The sequence below is a fragment of the Anopheles maculipalpis genome, chromosome 2RL, assembly GCF_943734695.1.
Source record: "Anopheles maculipalpis chromosome 2RL, idAnoMacuDA_375_x, whole genome shotgun sequence".
NCBI classification, from domain to species: domain Eukaryota; kingdom Metazoa; phylum Arthropoda; class Insecta; order Diptera; family Culicidae; genus Anopheles; species Anopheles maculipalpis.
In genome coordinates this window covers 73,607,765-73,626,213 of record NC_064871.1, presented here as the reverse complement: position 1 = coordinate 73,626,213, position 18,449 = coordinate 73,607,765, and the positions used below count along the sequence as shown (strand labels likewise).

The following is an 18,449-nucleotide window of genomic DNA, read 5'->3' as shown; positions in this document are numbered from 1 at the left end:
CCGGCTCTGTGGGCATTGTACGGGAAGCTGGGTTGGGTCGATGTGTTCAAGTGGGTAATGTGAACTCCAACCCTCCCTGCCTTCCATTCGCGAGCACACACCCCGCAATCTCGTTATCATATCAGCTCAAATTTGTAATGGAAAGCAAGGGCACACACGAACGCATGCGGTGCGTTTTTTTTAACGTGAGCGTGAAGAATGACATTCGTTTCCTTCGACTCGTGAAGCTTAACTTATTTCTTTCTTCGTCTTTTTTTATGTAGAAATAAAATTTGCAGCCAGTTACGTAGAATAAATTATTTCACCCACGCTTCTGATGCTCGGTCGGTGGGATGGCAGCGTGCAAGATTTAATGCAAGATTCTTCGTTTTGTGCGCTTTTTTTCTTTGAGGAAGTCAAGTGGCCGGAAGTACATACATCTTTACTGTACACACGCCCACTCTGTAACTCTGCCATTACCGTTATTGTCGTTTGGTAGGTGTGATGAAATTCCTTTTCTTCTGGTTGATTATCTACTTCTTTCGGAATTTCTTGTGCCTTATAGGCGCACTGTATCGCATTTAGAATTCATTAAACTTTTCACTCATATGATGCGTGATGGTCGTTGTGATGGAGAAGATGGATGGGTTCAGTATGAAGACACTTCTTACTGTTACTCCATACTTTGTAAGGAAACAGTATTTTCCGTTTATGTTTTTTTTAAATTAATTGTTTCACTTCTTTTCTAAAATATTCTCTTCAAACATCTTGGGAGTTTTTCTTTTAAAACAACAATTTTTTTAAGATAAAAAGTTTAAAACCCCCGATCCCTTCTGCTAATTGCTAGCAAAATTTAAGTTTAAGCGTCAAGCAGAACATCCAGCTGAGTTAAAACACTAATGTAGCTACTAATGATAAAGCAGTTTCAGCAACGTACAATATTTTAAAATTAAGTTCAAACGATTTCGCTAAATGTTTAGTTATTTGTTTATAATAATAACTTCTTGTCGACGAAAAATTTTTTTTTTCTGATTCTTTTGTTTAATTTTTGTAAACACAAGATTTTTGAATACAGTCCAGAGCAGTGTTGAGATACCAGAAATTGTAGTACATACCCGGCTGGCACAATTCTGTTTTTAATTTCCAACTAGCAAACAGATAGAGGGAGAGGGACGCACTAAATGAGCACCTGGAGGTTGTGCTCTCCAACAACATCGAGGAGACAAAAAAACTAATGTATTTTTTAAAAGACATCAGCTTGTACTCTGAGATTTGATTGAGGCTGTGTAATTTATAGATAGATTTCAATTTAGACTGTCTAAAAGAAGAAACTTGTGCAAAAAAGCCTCGTAAATATATTAGAACAAAAACAAAAACCTAGCAAACACACTAAAAGTGTGATCTCCTCATCTTACTGGCTTCAAATCTTACTGTTTGTCTGGCTATTATAGTTGTTGTACCGCGCTTGTATGATTGATAACGAGAAGATGGATGAATGAAAAAAGTTTGAAGACGTAAGAATTACAGGCGTTGCTGTCAACACGGCTGTAAGCCGTCATACTAAAATTAAATAAGTGCGAAATATGAAGAATTAGGTTGAAGATTAGTCCCAGTTGCACCGACAGAAGCGTTTGACCTGCAAGTCAGTGAGTAGGGAGGAGAAAGCGGCACAATGCGTTCCAAGTGCAGACATGGGATTCTGATCACGGTTAAAATCCTTCCCGCAATCAAAACTACTTCCTTATTCAACAAGGATTGCTATCCCCTCACAATATGGACCCAAGCAAGGAACAGGAATTTACCTTAAGATGATAGAATCAGCAGCAAAACACAACTTATGTGAATTGCGTGCCAATTAGTTCGATGCAATACAGACATTTGGTTTGATAAAAATTATAAAGACGAAATTTGGTCTGGTTTTTGTTAGCTGGTTACCGGGATGTTGGCAAAGATATGTTCGAACAAACAAATTTGTGCAAGCTAGAAATTCCAGGAAATGTATACTTTCAAAGACAAACATATTTGAGTTAGAGATACATCAAAATATTTTAATTTTATTTCGTCAGTTAAACTAGCCTACAGTATTAACAGGTTGGCTGATAAGTCCCCGGTCTAACAAAGAAAAACACATTTTTTTGTCAAAATTCGTTTTTATTATTCAACATAGTTCTCTTCAAGAGCGATACAACGATTATAACGACCTGCCAATTTTTTGATACCATTTTGGTAGTACTCCTTCGGTTTTGCCTCAAAATAGGCCTCAGTTTCGGCGACCACCTCTTCATTGCAGCCAAATTTTTTCCCTGCGAGCATCCTTTTGAGGTCTGAGAACAAGAAAAAGTCGCTGGGGGCCAGATCTGGAGAATACGATGGGTGGGGAAGCAATTCGAAGCCCAATTCATGAATTTTTGCCATCGTTCTCAATGACTTGTGGCACAGTGCGTTGTCTTGTTGGAACAACACTGTTTTCTTCTTCGTTCTTTTTTCGTTCGTCAAGCAACCCAAAGGTGCTTGACAAAAGACGCTCTGTCTCACAAACTAATTAACATACAGACGTCAAATTTTGACACGAATCATTTGAAGGTTGGTGCTATATAAAAATAATATGCATTTAATACTAGCGGCATATTCTATGTGTCAGACCGGGGACTTACCAGCCAACCTGTTACTGCTCATCGCTGCATTTTCAGCACTGCTTGTGTAGATATTTGACCTTAATATTAAGACATTTCCTCATTCCTTTTTTTTTTTGCTTTATCCTGGGCATGCTTGGTTTCAAGTAATGAAGTTGGTTAGCGGTGTCAATGATGGAGGGATATAACAGGTATTTTGTAATGCTGAGGTTTGTGCGTTAAGCCTAGATAGGTTCGATTGATGTGTCTATTAAGGTATTGGAGGTTGGCTGGTTTTAGTGTTGACATATTGCAATGAGGCACTCGAAAATGTCCTAGCAGGAAGAAAACAAACATATATACAAACCGGCCATCGACTTGCTGCTGATACCACGTAGTTGGATAGTTAGTCCTAACTACGGATGAACGGTCCTCGGGTGGGATTTAAACCTCGGTCCTGTCGTTTGAAGACCGGCGCCAATGTCGCCTATACCACCGGGCCGCCCCGTGGCACTACCTAAAGCAGTTAAGGCATAGACAACAAAATATATAACAAAAAGGAATTGTAGAAAACGAACAAGGATTGGAAAGATAATTGGGATAAGGAATCATAGACTAAGATGGTTGTCTCTGGCGAATCGCTAGATGAGCTCATATAAGTGAGGTCGCTAATAACCAGGATTTCTCTTATTTCTATACTTGAACATCTGCCTATATAATCGCCTGCCCAGGAGGGTCTGGTGGATTAAAATTCTCCGCAGCGCCACAGAAAGTGATCAACATTGGGGAATCCGTCACCGCAGTCATATTCTTTCGTCTGAGACAGAGTTATACATTGTAGACGAGCATTGAGAGTCCATGAAACCTAGGCCTCAGGGACACTTGCGGAGCGATCGAGAAAAGGAAACGCCTCAGCTCATTCGCCTCTTGCAGCCTGAATCATTTTTTATTAAATTGAAATTTATCTTCCAAAATTTCAAAAAAAAGTGGTGTCATTGTAAAAAAATTCTACAGCAAAAAATGTTCTAAGCTATGCGTCAAGTCATTCGAGCATGCCCGGAATGAGGCAATAAAGAAGGAAGAAATGCCTTGAAAAATTTGTACAAAATCAGCTTATGAAAAGCTGAGACTACAGACTCGAGCCGTAATACTAAAACTAAAATAAATAAAACAAAGCGTCAAGGCTACTAAAAAAAAATAATATCACTGCTTTTAATGGTAACTTAACACAGACACACACACTCACAAAACGTTTTTCCTTTTGGTTTGGCTCTCTTTAATGCAACATTAAACATGTGCACACGATCGGTTGAACAAAGAACTCAAAATGGTCATGTATTAACGTTCATTACAAACTTTCGCCCTCGTACAGCACAAAGTACACTTACGATAATTTATTAAAAGCCCAGCAAACATTTTTGTTGAAGTGTAACGATATCGATCACTATTGTGTTTACCAGTTTACTACGCACAAAGAGGTGGAAAGGATGTAAAATGCATGTTAATTTTAAATTTTCAAGCACAACAAAGCACTGAAGCTTTTAAAATGTGGAAAGCATGATGAAATGTAAAGCAACATTTGTATTCATACCGCACCGGGAAAGAGAGAAGTAATGATATATTATTTTACAACAAAAAGGTCAATTTCACTTTCGAGCGATCGTAAGAACGTAGGAAAACATAAAATAATACTGCCCTGGCAAACAGCTGGAAAATTATCCAACTGGTTCTGACACTCGAAATGATTTCAACAGTATCCCTGCCCGGTCAGCCGATTGTGAGGGTTTCATTCGCTGTCAGATGCTGCATTGCGCTGGCCGACCACCACCCGACCCTCCCGAAAGGGAAGCATTTTCTTTTGTAAGTGTTCCGTTTTCTCAACCACCGTTTATAGTCAGCAGAAAAAAATAAAACATCTACTTCCGTGCCCGAAAATGCATCCGTTCGCTCAAACAACAACGGACACCAGAGTCATCATGCCATCATGCCATTGTGACCGGTCAGAAGGTGTTTCTTGGTGTGTTTCTTAAGCTGCAAGTTTTTATGCATCATTAGATTGTGCTTCCTGGTTTGCTGTGGCCCGAGTGGCTAAAACTGCTCACCAAACGAGATCAGCTGACAGTTGAAAAACGGCACCAGACGGAAAGTATCCATCCGGGGAGACGTGAGTGAATCAGCATCATTTGCAAGTGCATAACTTGCATAAGCTGGCAACCGAAATGGAGCGAAACGATGACAACACTTACACATCAGTGTACAACATATCCACACACACACACACACACCGGAAGCGAGGACTAGCGTTTGAGACTCTGGTTGCTCAGGGTGGGTATTATCACTCATTGGCTGCAGAGGATGCTTTTTCCAAACGGTTTTCCAGCAAGTGCACCGGAACTATGCAAATGGAATTGAATGGAATGGAAACACAAGTTAAGCGCAGAGCAGTGGAAAATTCGGAGTAGTTTAAATGATATGGAAAAAGAGTTTGATAATAAGGGCTATGTCAGTGGTGCATTCGTGAAATGGTAACCAACATTTAGTTTTAACTAATAATGCACAATTAATTCACTGTAAATTGTGTCATAAAACACTTTTATAAAATTGTTAAAAGTCGATTATTTTTGTGTTGTCCAAGAAAATATAGATGAAATGTCTTCAAAAGCTGTTTCAAGATCTAAAGATCTTGAGCTGCGGATGGAATTAGTACTACAATCCAATCCTTACCTTGTCAGAAACATGATGCAATTTTTTGTGAAGTTCTTTGAAACTAAAATACTAAAAATTGCCTCTAGGTTCATCCTGTAGATTTTGAATATTATCATGCATTCAGCCGGTTTTTGCTTCAATAAACTTAATAACTCAATGGGTTCATCATTCATCGTTTGGTTCAATTATTTGCGTCAAAAATAGCTCAATTTTTGTCATATTTTTGTGAAAGTTCTTGACAGTAGAAAATGCTCATCTAGACAAGAATATGGTCATTTAAAATTTGGTATTCATTTAAACTAGCCGACGCGACAATGCGTCCATTTCAATCGAGGATTACTTCTTGTCTGCTTCTTGGCTTAACAACCTACTAATTCACGCCAGCCATCGATTGGCTTACTAGGTTAGTATTAACAATTAGTAGGAAAGCAAGCCCTCAGAAGATTTACTACCTACCATGTGAAGACTAAAGTTTCTGTCGCTTATACCACCGGATCACTAAAGAGACTGGCTAGTCTTATTCCCTGCACAATGGTAAAATCATCATTGTAGCGGCTTCTCCATTGTCCTTCCACACTTTTTCATGTCTTAACAACATTTTTAATTAGCAATACGGCCTGGCCGTCCTTTATGAATAAAAAAAAACAACATTTTTAAAGTCACGCCGGCCATCCAATGGCTTACTAGACTTGCTGATACCACGTAGTTGAACAGACAGTACGAGGGGAGGGTCAGGATGGGATGTCCTTCCATGAGCATATTGTTCTCGCAGGCCGCTAAGAAGGTTGAATCAGTTTTTCGAAAGATTTCTATCTCAGAGTCATACGTGAGTATTTGAACTGTACAGGTTCTGTGCACTCCTGACTTCGTTTATTGCGACAGTAGTTTTGAGTTACTCAACATTTAAGTTGTTTACTTGACTTTGGTTGCCAAATTAATTTACTTTACACTGACCTCAAAGTGGAATTTGAAGTCAAAGTGGAATTCATGCCTATTTATTTTATTTATAAATGATTTACACGACGTCCTACTTCTAGATTTGTTTCTATGTTATGCTAACGATGCTTAATTGTTCTCCTGTAAATCCTCTTATTCTAAATGGTGGTGTTTGTCAAATAACTTGCTCATTTCTATCCCTAAATGCGCAGTGATTAGTTTCAGTAGAATACGCATTCCAAGTTTACACAATAACGAAGTAGCCGGTTTAGTATTGACCCGCGTCCAACGTGTAAAGGATCTGGGTGTTTGCTTAGACCGCCAACTTTCGTTCGCTGATCATTCAAATATAATTATGCTGAATGCAAACTAATTTTGATTCGGCGTCTCGCATCTAAATTATCTGATCCGGGTTGCTTAAAAGTACCATACTGTTCAATGGTTAGGTCGATTCTGGAATATGCGTGTATCATTTGGACACTACCGCCTTATTTGACACGTTGTCAACTGCTAGGTTTGGAAACTCTGATCTCATACCCAATCCTTTTTCATTGCTTCTCTACTTCAGGGAGGGAACCTTCAAAAGGTTCACATCTCGGAAGGTGGTCTGCGGCTACAGACCAACCCTCGAGATGGGGTATGTGGGATTCATCGTAACGCTGGGCCCGTTAAGCGGACCCGGCAGCCGATGCGACCCAACTAAACCACTCCTCGACCTGATCCGAAACCTGCCGATGCGCTGATGTGCGATCGTTCTCCATGCAGGATCGTTTGTGCGATGCACTCATCCAGTTGACGCGCGGTTGCTGCGTCATTTGTCCTTGGTGTCTCAGTTGCTGCTGTTGCTTCGTGCTGCTGCTCAGATCCATCCGTCCGTAGCCGTTACTCCCGGTTGGGTCTAAGCACCTGCTGCTGCTCCGGTTACTCGTCGCTGCTGCTGCTGCTTCAATTGTCGTGGTAGTCCTTTGTGTGCGGTTACGGCGGCAGCTGTTGCTGCCTTGTTTGTACCGTGTTCCGCCGTCGTTGTTGTCACCTCCGTCTTGCCGTTGATGGACTTTCCTCATTCCACCTCACTTGGAGGTTTCTGAAGACGGTCCAAGCGGCAGTCCGGACTGCTTCTCATGTGTCGCGTTTAGCACACATTTCCGCCGCCAGATTGTCCATCGTTAGTCTTATGTTTGGTCCAGTATATCCTCTCGCTACCTTATCGTCATGGCAGCGAATATCCTCCTCTAGGAGGAAGACTAGCGGGATAGTACTTGCGAACACACAAGCTGCATCGTAGGAAACCGTCTGGAAGGCGCTGGCTACTCGGAGTACTCCTGTGCGATGTGTCCTCTGAACGGTGGTGCAATGGATGTCTCTCTGTAGAAGTGTCCGTCCCCACGATGGTGCTGCTTAACGAACAATGCTATTCCCAACGTTAACCAGGGCTCTCCTTCTGCTGCTTTTGGGGCCACACTTGTTCGGCATCAGAGCGGTCAAGGCATTCGCGATACGCGACGCCTAGGTGCAAACCTTCTCCAGATGCCGACCGTAGTGCGATTCCGACTTGAGTACTAGAGCGATTCCGTGGAAATGATCGTGTGTCCACCCGCCTGTAGTTGACCTACTTGCGGGTTGTGATATGTGCAGAAGATCATGTAGCTTTTGAGGGGCCAGCTTCAGACCCACTCCGTCCATCCAACGCTCGATCATCTCCAGGTTCCTCGTAGCATGGGTACTGATTTCCTGTGGGGCCCTTCCGCTAAGAGTGAACGCCACATCATCCACAAATCCGATAATGTCCGCACGCTTCCCAGACAGCTCCAGACGTATAAGGTCGTCGTACATGACGTTCCACAGTGTTGGCCCAAGAACCGAACCCTTCGGAATACCTGCCGTCACTAGTTGCTTCCCTACTGCTTAATAATTGTGAAGTTTCTCCTCTCCTGTCCTTCATTGGGTTTTATGTACCCGTGCACTAATTATTCAACAATCATTATGCACTGCTTGATTGCAGCCTTGCCTTGACATCTTTCCGTTATTGCCTTAGTTTCCCAGCTTCCTTATAAGTGTTTTCCTTCCCTATTTACCCCTATCTACGATGTTGTTGAACCCATGGTGGACAATTTTTAATAAGCCATACAATGCAATAAAGTAATCGGAGCAGACTTTTGAGCCCAGATAGGTGTTCTATTGGATGGCATCAAAAGTGCCTATCGGTACATTGACCATGTGTAAATCAGTATTTGCTTTTGGAGTCACTGGTTTGACTGGTAAAATAAGGTGATTAGTATTACAATTGAACACTCCATCAGGCACAGAATTTCTTCAGAGAAATTATAATTTTACATTTTTTTTGTCTTCCAAAGATCAACTCATCTTTGAAATTAGATTTCAAAAAATTTATTTAATAATTTTCTGCTAACATTTTACAGAAATTTCGACAGTTTTGTAAAATTTAGCAAATAGATTGTTTTGAATATTTTTCTATAACAAGACTGTTTTCTGTTAAAAGACAGAATAAAGAACAATAAAATGTGCATTGAAAGTTCATGAGTAAAATTGGGTCTTCAACTAAATCCTGAAATCAGATATCATTTGTCTTCAAAAGAAGCTGTTAAAATCAAGTTTAAAGTCTTTTGTATTAAGATGTCTGAGTTATATTCAAATCACGGTCATCCTGTCTACAACCATCTCATAGTCAGCTTAAGAGTGATTTCATTTCAAAGAAGCATCCAATCAGTCCATCAGAACTGTCAGCATCTTTAGCTCATTTTCACCTAAACGATAAAGTAAGCAGATTCTTATGGAATCTGAAGAATCTGCTGCAGATTGCCATGGTTCACTAAACACACCACGCTGGCGCTGTCCGTCAACCAATCCTACTGCATCTGTACGATAACGTTATGCTAACGCTAAACAGGCAAACAAATTGCATCCATTCGATGCATCCACAAATGATGACCCGTTTTCCATTTATTTGAGCTTTTTCATTTCCTTTGCACGATGCGCACACAAAAGCACAAACCGTCGTGCGATCTCATCCCTCGTGCATCCAATCGAATTAATCAGATCAAACCAGAAGCTGAGGTATCTCAATCAAAATCAACAAATAAATAGCCCCTTTCGTGTGTGGCAGTACGCTCGATGCAACCCTGATCGAGTTTGCATGTGTCAACAATCTCGAGATAATGCAACGCTTACCCATCGTCCACTTTTGTGCGACGAGAAGCTTCAAGAAAGAGCTCTCCCTGAAACGGTAATGATTATCCCGCCGACTTCTACCCCTGGGCAAAGCAATCTTCTTTGCTGCGACCGTTTGCAAGGATTGTATCAAAAGCAGACGTAGGACTTTCGCATCATTTATACTGACAACTCGCTTTCAATTAAACTTCCTAGACGAGTGAGCTTTGCTTGTTTATTTTATTTTCGCACAGGCGTATCAGAACACACCTATTACGTTAAGCTTATAATTTTTTGTATTTTCTATTTGCTCGATCCATGCTTTGAGTGTGCACTTTTCTTTTTTCTCTCTCTCTCTCTCTCTCTCTCAAAGAAAGGGACAATAATTCGCACTGCAACTTCAGCTGTCAAATTAAAACCTCTTAACTGCTTTGATTGCTGGGCGCTTTCAGACCCCTTTTAGCTGGTCTGCTGGCGCCCTGTTTGCAACTTTCCAGCCATTGCGTCAACTATCTTTCTGCCGCATTCACCCCTTGCTGTACTCCAGTGTAAGGATGTGCTTTCGTTCCTACATTTCTTTTGTTGCTGGTCTGGGGTTTTGACTCTCTTTTTTTCCTGAAAATCCTTTCCCTTAACGCCTAGAGGGCTTCAACTGGGATAGGATTTTCCTAGTTGTTGACTATCCAGCAACCTCTTCCTCGCCCCTTTCATCTCTTCTCACTGTCTCCCACGCCTTGCCTACCCCTATGAATGATTGTTTTTCAGAGTTTTTGCCTTCTATTCTCATCATGTTTACCACCTGACAAGCTTCCTTCTTTCTTTTTTCTGTTTTGTTTCATTTTTTATTCTGACATTTTTTGTGACTTTTCCAGCCGGGTTCGTTGGGAAACTGGAAAGTTTGAATTCAATTTTAACTTTTACCAGCCCTACCGCAGGATACGAGAGGATTGGCACCCGGTGCCGGCAGCACTTTGGCACCAGTGCTGCAGTTGAACGTGTCTGCTTGGTAGTTTTACATCCGTTGTGCGATTCAACCTTTTTCCTTTCTGTACGTAAGCTTGTGTACCTGTGCATGTACGAGGTCCGAGTTATTCTTTTCCTTCTCTTTTACGGTTGGTTTCCACTTCGTTTTCATACAAAACGATGCTGCAAAACATCGACTTTGTGTTGTTTGAAGCTAATACTAGGAATAAGTTGCAACAAAAAACAAAAACCCTCCCCTCTGCATGTATGTGTGATTATTGGTCGTGTTGTTGAGAGTTGAGATACATTTTTTTTTTTTGCTATCCCCTCGCGCTGGATGTGTGCCTCGGTGTGTGAGAACGCCACTCAGGTGGCGACATAGAAAATGGGGGGAAAAAAATGCTGCTGGTTCCATGCATAGGAAAGTGATTTCCAACGAGGGAATAATTATGCAATTATGCATTGCAAAGAAATAGGACAGGTAAAAAAAGGAAAACTTACTCTGAGCCATACCCTCGCCGCTGACCGGTACCGTAACGAAGTGTAAAGATGGTTTAAATGAAACTCTTTACACGGTGGTCTGCGTTCGACACTTAACTGTACGGGTTGTTAATGAAAAGCAAATAATGGAAATTAACAAAAGTTTTTTTTAATTACATTCGCAAAGCTTCATGTTGATTAGTTCGACGGCACGGGTGGAAATAATGGTTTTGAGTTTGTATTTTGCTGTTGATTAAGTAAGTCCAATGAATTGTAAAGTTTACCATTAAATGTATCACATATTTTTTAATTCTATTCTTAGTCTTAATTTCACTCAAGCAATTATTACATGTGTTAAATACTAGCCTTTAGAAAAATAATGTTTGTAATGGAAGTATTTCAAACTATAATAAAAGACTGAACTGAACTGAACAAGCACGCTTTTCGAAAATATAAATCCATAAGCTTTGTTCAAAACTTCAATGAGTTATTTTACTTTTGAATTTTGATTTCAAGTTTTCAAAAACCAATTAGTAAGCCTTACATCATGAATCAATTTTGTCATAGCAAAATCAAATGAAACATGTTGAAACATTAGTTCAATTTATCAAGCTCGGAAATTTGGCCAAAGCGCTTCAAACCGTGGAATCGGTATCAAATATAGCTTAAGAGTTAATTTTATCTGCCTAGAATTCAGAATACTGACTGACCCAAAAAACGATGAAGGTAGCTGCATAGAGCAACAGAGCGTACATCCATACAGATCGCTCTAACGATGAACCATGAAACTTTACATCCAGATAGATTTTTTTTAACTTACCGTTCGTACTGTTCTACACCTTAACGGAGCAGATGCAGGAGGCACCGAACTAGGCGCAGGAAGCAGAGGAGTGCAGCACTACGACAGCCAGCACAACGATGACGAGGAACCCCTGCCCTCCCTGGACGAAGTCATCAGTGCCATCAAATAGCTGAAATGCAATAAATCAGCTGGCAGCAATGGGCTGGTGGCCGAACTGTTCAATATGGGACCGAAGAGGATTTCTGCCATCATGCATCGGCTGATTGTTAAGATTTGGGATCAGGAGGAACTACCGGACGAATGGAAACTGGGTGTCATACACCCGGTGTACAAAAAGGGCGACAGGATGAACTGTGCTAACTTCCATCACAGTCCAGTATGCTGCCTATAAGATCCTGTCCCGAATACTCTTCTACAGACTTGAGCCCTTTGCTACAGATTCCGTCGGAAGCTACCAAGCTGGATTTGTTGGAGGCAAATCGACAACCGACCAAATCTTCACTCTACGGCAGATCCTCCAAAAATGCCGGGAGGACCAGATCCCTACGCACCACCTGTTCATTGACCTCAAGGCGGCCTACGATACCATAGATTGGACCGAACTATGGAACACCATGCAGCAGCAGCAGATTCCCTGGGAAGCTGGTAGGGCTGCTAAAGGCCACTGTGGACGGGGTGCAGTGCAAAGTGAGAGTTTCAAGCATGCTGGCAGAATCGTTTGAATCTCATCGGGGTCTGAGGCAAGGAGACGGACTCTCCTGTTTGTTGCGAGGCCAATAGAATTGGATTGAGCATCAATGCAACGAAGACAAAATATCTGCCTGCCTAAGGCTCTGACCATGATAGAGCCCGACCCGGAAGAAGAGTATGAGTTGACAGTGACGATCTCGAGGAGGTAGAGGAGTTCTGCTACCTTGGTACGACCGCAAGTGGAATCTAATCTGTCGGAGATCGAATGTAGACGTGGATGGAGGACTGCTTCCTGGAAACTGATTGGAGACCTGCCCATGTCGACACGACGTGCTCAATCATGAGCAGGCCAAGAAGAATAAAATGTAGTTCCTACTGTTTAAAGAACCTAATTACAAAAAAATGTCCGTAATATCAGTAGCAAATTTTAAAATACTTGTTGATATGAAATATTTCGTACTAAAATACAAGTTAAACAAAAAAAAATTTGCAATATCTTTATTACTTTAAGTTGAATGTGGATCAATTGATGTTGATCGATAAAAATCTCTTTCACACATTTTGCTATGCATAATCCAAATGAAATGTATAATTTCAAATCGCTTTTGAACTGGGGGTCACGATAATGAACAAAACAAAAGGGTGACATATGTACTTGTTGCTTGTTACCTTTATAATTGGTTTGTTCATATTGACTGATTATTGAAACATGACCATTGTATTTGCAATGGAATATGACTATCATATCTGTCTGTTCATTTTGAATAAAAAAAAAAGGTAAAAAGTTGTGATATCGTTCATGATATCGCTACCGTACACCGTGCCCTACTTGACCATAAGCTAGCTTTAAATGACAACTGCATTTACATGGTCAACAAATAAAAAAAATCCAGGATTTATGATCAGATAAACATATTATTATACTGAACCTATGCAGGTTTAGGGCCATACTTGAAGCGTTAGTTAGGGGTATCTTTAAATTCAACTGCGTTACATGGAGTCCTAAACCTTGAGTCTGGATACATAAACTTGAATCAGTACAGACATCACAGTATTTTCTTTAGAACATATACACTAAATAGCGCAATGCGTGGTCTAATATTTAAAACGAGAAACCAACGCTATCACTCTGCTCGCAGCAATTAAAATGGACCCTGTGGTAGAGGGGACAACGTCAGGGCCGGGTTCAAACCCCATCAGAACAATTACCTCGTAGTGGAGACTGGCTATCCAACTACGTGCTTGTTAATAAGTCTGTCATTAATCACGGTTATCTCTAGTCGATGAGGTCCCTTTAGCAAGAGAATCTTCCCTGGCCGGCGAGGCCTCAGCTGACCACTAACTCCGCCTATAGCTTAATCCGCCACTGGTCTTTAGCCGCAGAAGGTCATTTGAGTTGAAATTTGTCGATCGTAAGTCTGTTCTTAAGAAAGTCTTAGTTATTTTCTCGAAAAGTACAGTTTGAACCTCAAATTTAATCTTTCCAAAGATCGACTGTGTATCAATATTGCCATTCAATAATTTACTGATAAATATGCATTTTGGTTATAGAGTTTGGTATCGCATAACATAAAACCAAGTGTTCGGAGAGTGGTGGCGCACCGGGAATGTGGCCACAATGATTCAGAGACTTTCTTTCGTTCGTTCGTTCGGAGACTTTTTCGTTATGTTTTACCTCATAAAGGCAGACCAGACAATACGGGGCAAGCCGTCATACTTAAAATAAATAAAATAACAGCAGATCGATTTGAACTACCGCCCTTCTCTTTATTATTTCTTCTGCTTGTCTGACATTCGAGGTGTAGAATAGAGCCTTCTTTCTTCCTGTTCAGTGGTGTGACCAGTGGTCTACATTTAGGCGCACATCTAATTATCCAATCATAACTCTAACAGAGGGCTTTTGAAATATCATCAGCTCATGGTGATGAGTGAGTGTAATCCTGCTATCCAAATGGACGCCAAAGTCATGAACAATATTAGTGCGGACGAAAGAGTTACTCGATTTTATAATCAAATTTAATTAAGCCTACAAATATTTTGGCACAACGAGTTAAATTACACACCGTTTAGAAGTCTATGGCAATCCGTAAGGCCAAAACTTGGTAAAAATATCTTAGTGTCGTCTATAAACGAAAGCATGTCACAGGCACAGGTCATACACTATGTCTTCAATAAATATTAAAGGAAAGGAAATAGTATGAGACCTCAAATACTGGCAGCGAGACTCCAGAAAAATTCATGAAAGACACAGTTTAAATATTGAAATAACTGGATATCCATTTCACTAATGTTTCATTTAACCCTTATTTGACCAGTTTTCAAGCTGAATCCAATCAAAAGATGACGAGACACAGTGATTTCAAGTATTTCAACTTCAGAGAGCTTAAAAATGCCACAAGGAGTTGGATTTAATGCGATATGAACAGGTTAATCTAGTGCCAATTGGAGTTGTAAGGATATATGGTCAGGGAATGTCCTTTTGGATTATTTAGAATCTGTTAAACAATAAGCAAGTAAGTTACAGGCAGATATTTATCAGAAGAATTTACTTTACAAGAAAATAGTAAACCTTGAAAAAGACTTAAATAATTTCAAAAAACACTGTGCAGGCTTAACCACATTAAATTATATGCAGAACATTAGTTATTTTACAAGGAACTCCTCATTTGCTTGCTTAAATGTTGCGCTCTGACACTTTTTACACATTCAGAACTGGTAGCCATGAAAGTAATTGTTATTTAATTACGAACACCACACCATACCAGCCGTTGCCGCATCCAGCCATTGTAAACCACATCCCAAAACTGATACATCAAATGCATCCGAGCCGATGCAACAACGGACTCGATGTGCCCGCTCTCTGGGAACATTCAATTACCAACGCTGCAGATTCGAACATCGAACCAAAGCCATAGCGTGCTCATGCAACCCTTAGTTCGCAAAAATCTTCTAATTATGTGCCCGAAGTGTGGAACGTGCACCACGTTCGCCACCCACCGTTAACCACGTGCCCTCTTATCGTGAAACAGCTTGTGTCTATTGGGTCGTTTCGAAATAGCTCGAAACGCCTTTCGGTCTTGCAGGAAACAGACATCTGTCCAGACACACACCCACACAACATTCGGTGGCTAATAGATGTTCTCTTTCTCTTCTTTTTTTTTTTTTTGGTTTGTCCTTTCGTTTCCAGTACTGCCGATGATGGTACCGCACAGCTGCACAGCCGAGCAGCAAAAATTTCGACTGACTCCGGTGGATTTGGTCGTGTCGGAGGGTTCCGAGGCGCTGTTGCGATGCGAAATTCACAATGCTGCCGGTTCGGTACAGTGGACCAAGGATGGTTTTGCGCTGGGTAAGTAATAATTTCATAAAATTTCCATTTCCCAAACCACTCTTGCTCGCTTGTGCCGCAGAAGCTTACCTAATGAAACCACCAACTTTGGAAAAAGAGATCTCCATCCGATAGGCCATTGGCCGGCCTGTTGTCTGAAAAGTTCCATCCCAACTGCAGTAAAGTAGTGGCGCTGTAGTTGCTGGAATGTCGCCTGAATCGAAATGATAATCACTCTGCCCTGCGATGGTGGCTGTGTGTGTGCGAGTAGAAGAGAAATGGGCAACCATTAGCAAAAGTAAAAACGCACTACATAATCTAAACAACAGCTCAAAAAAGTCGTCTTAGTTCGCTAAACATGAAAAATATATGCTTTTCATTTTGCATTTCACACTGCCAACAAACGAGTCGGACAATGCATTGTTACGCATAAAGGCAGCGAAACCGGAGAGGGCGAGTAATTGATGGTCCCCCAAATTGAACCATCCACCACCTAGTGTGATGTGTCCTTCAATCAGCAGCTTTTGGGTCGTTACAATGTAATCTCCATTTTTGGTTTCTTCTCTACCACCGGCACAGGGTTTACGCAGAGCATACCGGGATATCCCAGGTACTCGGTGCTCGGTGACAGTGGCCAGGGCATCTACAACCTGCGAATAGTGAACGTCACGCTGGACGATGACGCCGAATATCAGTGCCAAGTGGGTCCTTACATGCACCACACACTCATCCGTGCCAAGGCAAAGCTGACCGTAATAGGTAAGTGCGACTACCACGGGGGAGTTCTTTTTCCATCGCCAATTCCATTCGCCCTAGATTCTACGAACTTCCCTTTTTTTAAACTGAGCTTGCAACGAACGAACGTATTTAAGCTTAGTTAACTTTTACATTTTTTAATGCTGGACGCGAAAAAAAAACAAAAAGAAAACACTCGCACCCAACCAAGAACCAGTGTCACCAAATAACTTTCAACTCGCACACACACACAGTAAGGACTCGCTCCAACGTTCGCCAGCTGGTGCTCATTAGCAAGTGCCGAAGCACCCGCCAGACTCGCAGCCACCGCTCGGATGGAGAAAATTAATATGGACCTTTTCCGGAATGTTGACACAAACGTGGAACGCTGCAACGTTACCGTCTGGGGTACTTCTGTTTGATACTTCATTTTGGTTTCCTTTTTTTTTTTTTTTTTTTTGGTGTGACTCGCGTGCGTTCTGCGACTTGTCGCGCACCCCTTTTTTTAATGGGATGGCGCGTAAAGTATCCCATCTGGGTAAGTTTTTCATTTCGTTAAAATAAGCGTGGAACAAAAACAAAAAAAAAGTTGTAATTCCAATGGTTTCCAGCGCGAAATGAAATCAAAATCGTACTCTGTCTGCTCAGTTCGTATGAATTTTGCTTCCGGTTGAAAAGCTGCTCATGAAAATATCATTTGGGTTTAAAAATAATGTTACGACAAGCGAGAGCATACTGTATGGTTTGGATGTGAGAGAAAAATACTGGAGAATATAGAGCAGGTTTTAAATTAACAAAAACAATCACATAAAATCTTCCTTTTTCATACTAAATGTAAAAAGGATTCTGGGGAAGATACAGTAAATATCAAAGGAAACATGTTTTAAAATTACTTGAAATGTGAATGTAATGTTTTTATTTTTAACCATTATTTACTTCTTTGTTTGCCACTAAGGCTGTACAAAAATTCCTTAATACTAGATTTAAATCAAACCCCATGCTAACTCGAGGCAGAATAGGAATAACGAGGAATTCATGATCAGGACATGGAATGCAAGGGAAAGGCATACACAATCAGTGTGGAAGAAGGCTAGGAAAAACAAATGCAAAAAGCTTAAAAGGGAAAACAAAACATATCAGAAGGTATTGAAGGAAGAAAGACAGTGATGGAAGCATGACAAGGATATAAAGAAAACGAAGAGGTCAGCAGAGCTATTAAACTCACGAAAACAAGCAAGGAGTGGATCATGTTCACCAAGGCACGTACGATACAAGGGATGTAGATTGGATAGGATCATTAGAACCATGCAGCAAACCGGTCATGAATGTCGCTTGAGCTCATGAGCGACAAACTACCAAAGAATGATGCTCTAAATGGTGACAACAAAATGAGTAGTGTGGTAAAAGATAAAATTCCAAACCAGGCAGTTGCCTGATCGCGAATCTCAGTTCGAGCTGCAATGGTAATGCCAAACGAGTTCCAAATATCACTAGCATATTCCAATATAGGGCGTCAATCGCTTTGCGGTCTTGGCCTGCCGCTGCAGAATCCGGAACTGCTCACGTCGTCCGGTGCCATGCGTATAACATGGCAAGCCCATCGAAGCCTGGCGAGTCTAATTTGCTGCACGACGGTGAGCTCGTCGTTGAAGCGGTTCCTCCATTGTCTTTCCACCCATACGGGGTCAAAGATCCTTCTGACCATCTTCCTCCCGAACGCGGCTAAGAGGGCCTCGCCTGTTTGGCACAGGGTCCATGTCTCAGACGCGTATGTCAGTACTGGGACTATAAGCGTACAGTCCCAGTTTTTTGAGGTGAGACGATTCCTCAGGCTGTAAAATGACCGGCTGGCCGCCAGCCTCCTAGCGCTCAACTCCGCCTGTATGCTGTTTTCGGTGCTGACTTTTGATCCGAGATAGGAAATGTTTTGCCTATCACCTATCCGTAAATCAACCCCACGTAGTTCCGGATTTCTTAGTAGGGCCGCTGATGGTGCCACCATGAATTTGGTCTTTGCCTCGTTAATCTGCAACCCGAGGTTTTCTGCCGC

General features: G+C 41.3%; 1 protein-coding gene across 1 annotated transcript in view; it reads left to right on the top strand.

Annotated features, from left to right (window-relative positions):
* The window catches only part of LOC126556493 (nephrin-like), a 317,497-nt gene that overhangs the window by 160,766 nt on the left and 138,282 nt on the right, over positions 1–18,449 (top strand). The window contains exons 3-4 of the mRNA XM_050211757.1: positions 15,524–15,685; positions 16,244–16,423. Of these exons, the coding sequence (XP_050067714.1) occupies positions 15,524–15,685; positions 16,244–16,423 (342 nt within the window). The remainder of the gene's footprint in view (positions 1–15,523; positions 15,686–16,243; positions 16,424–18,449) is intronic.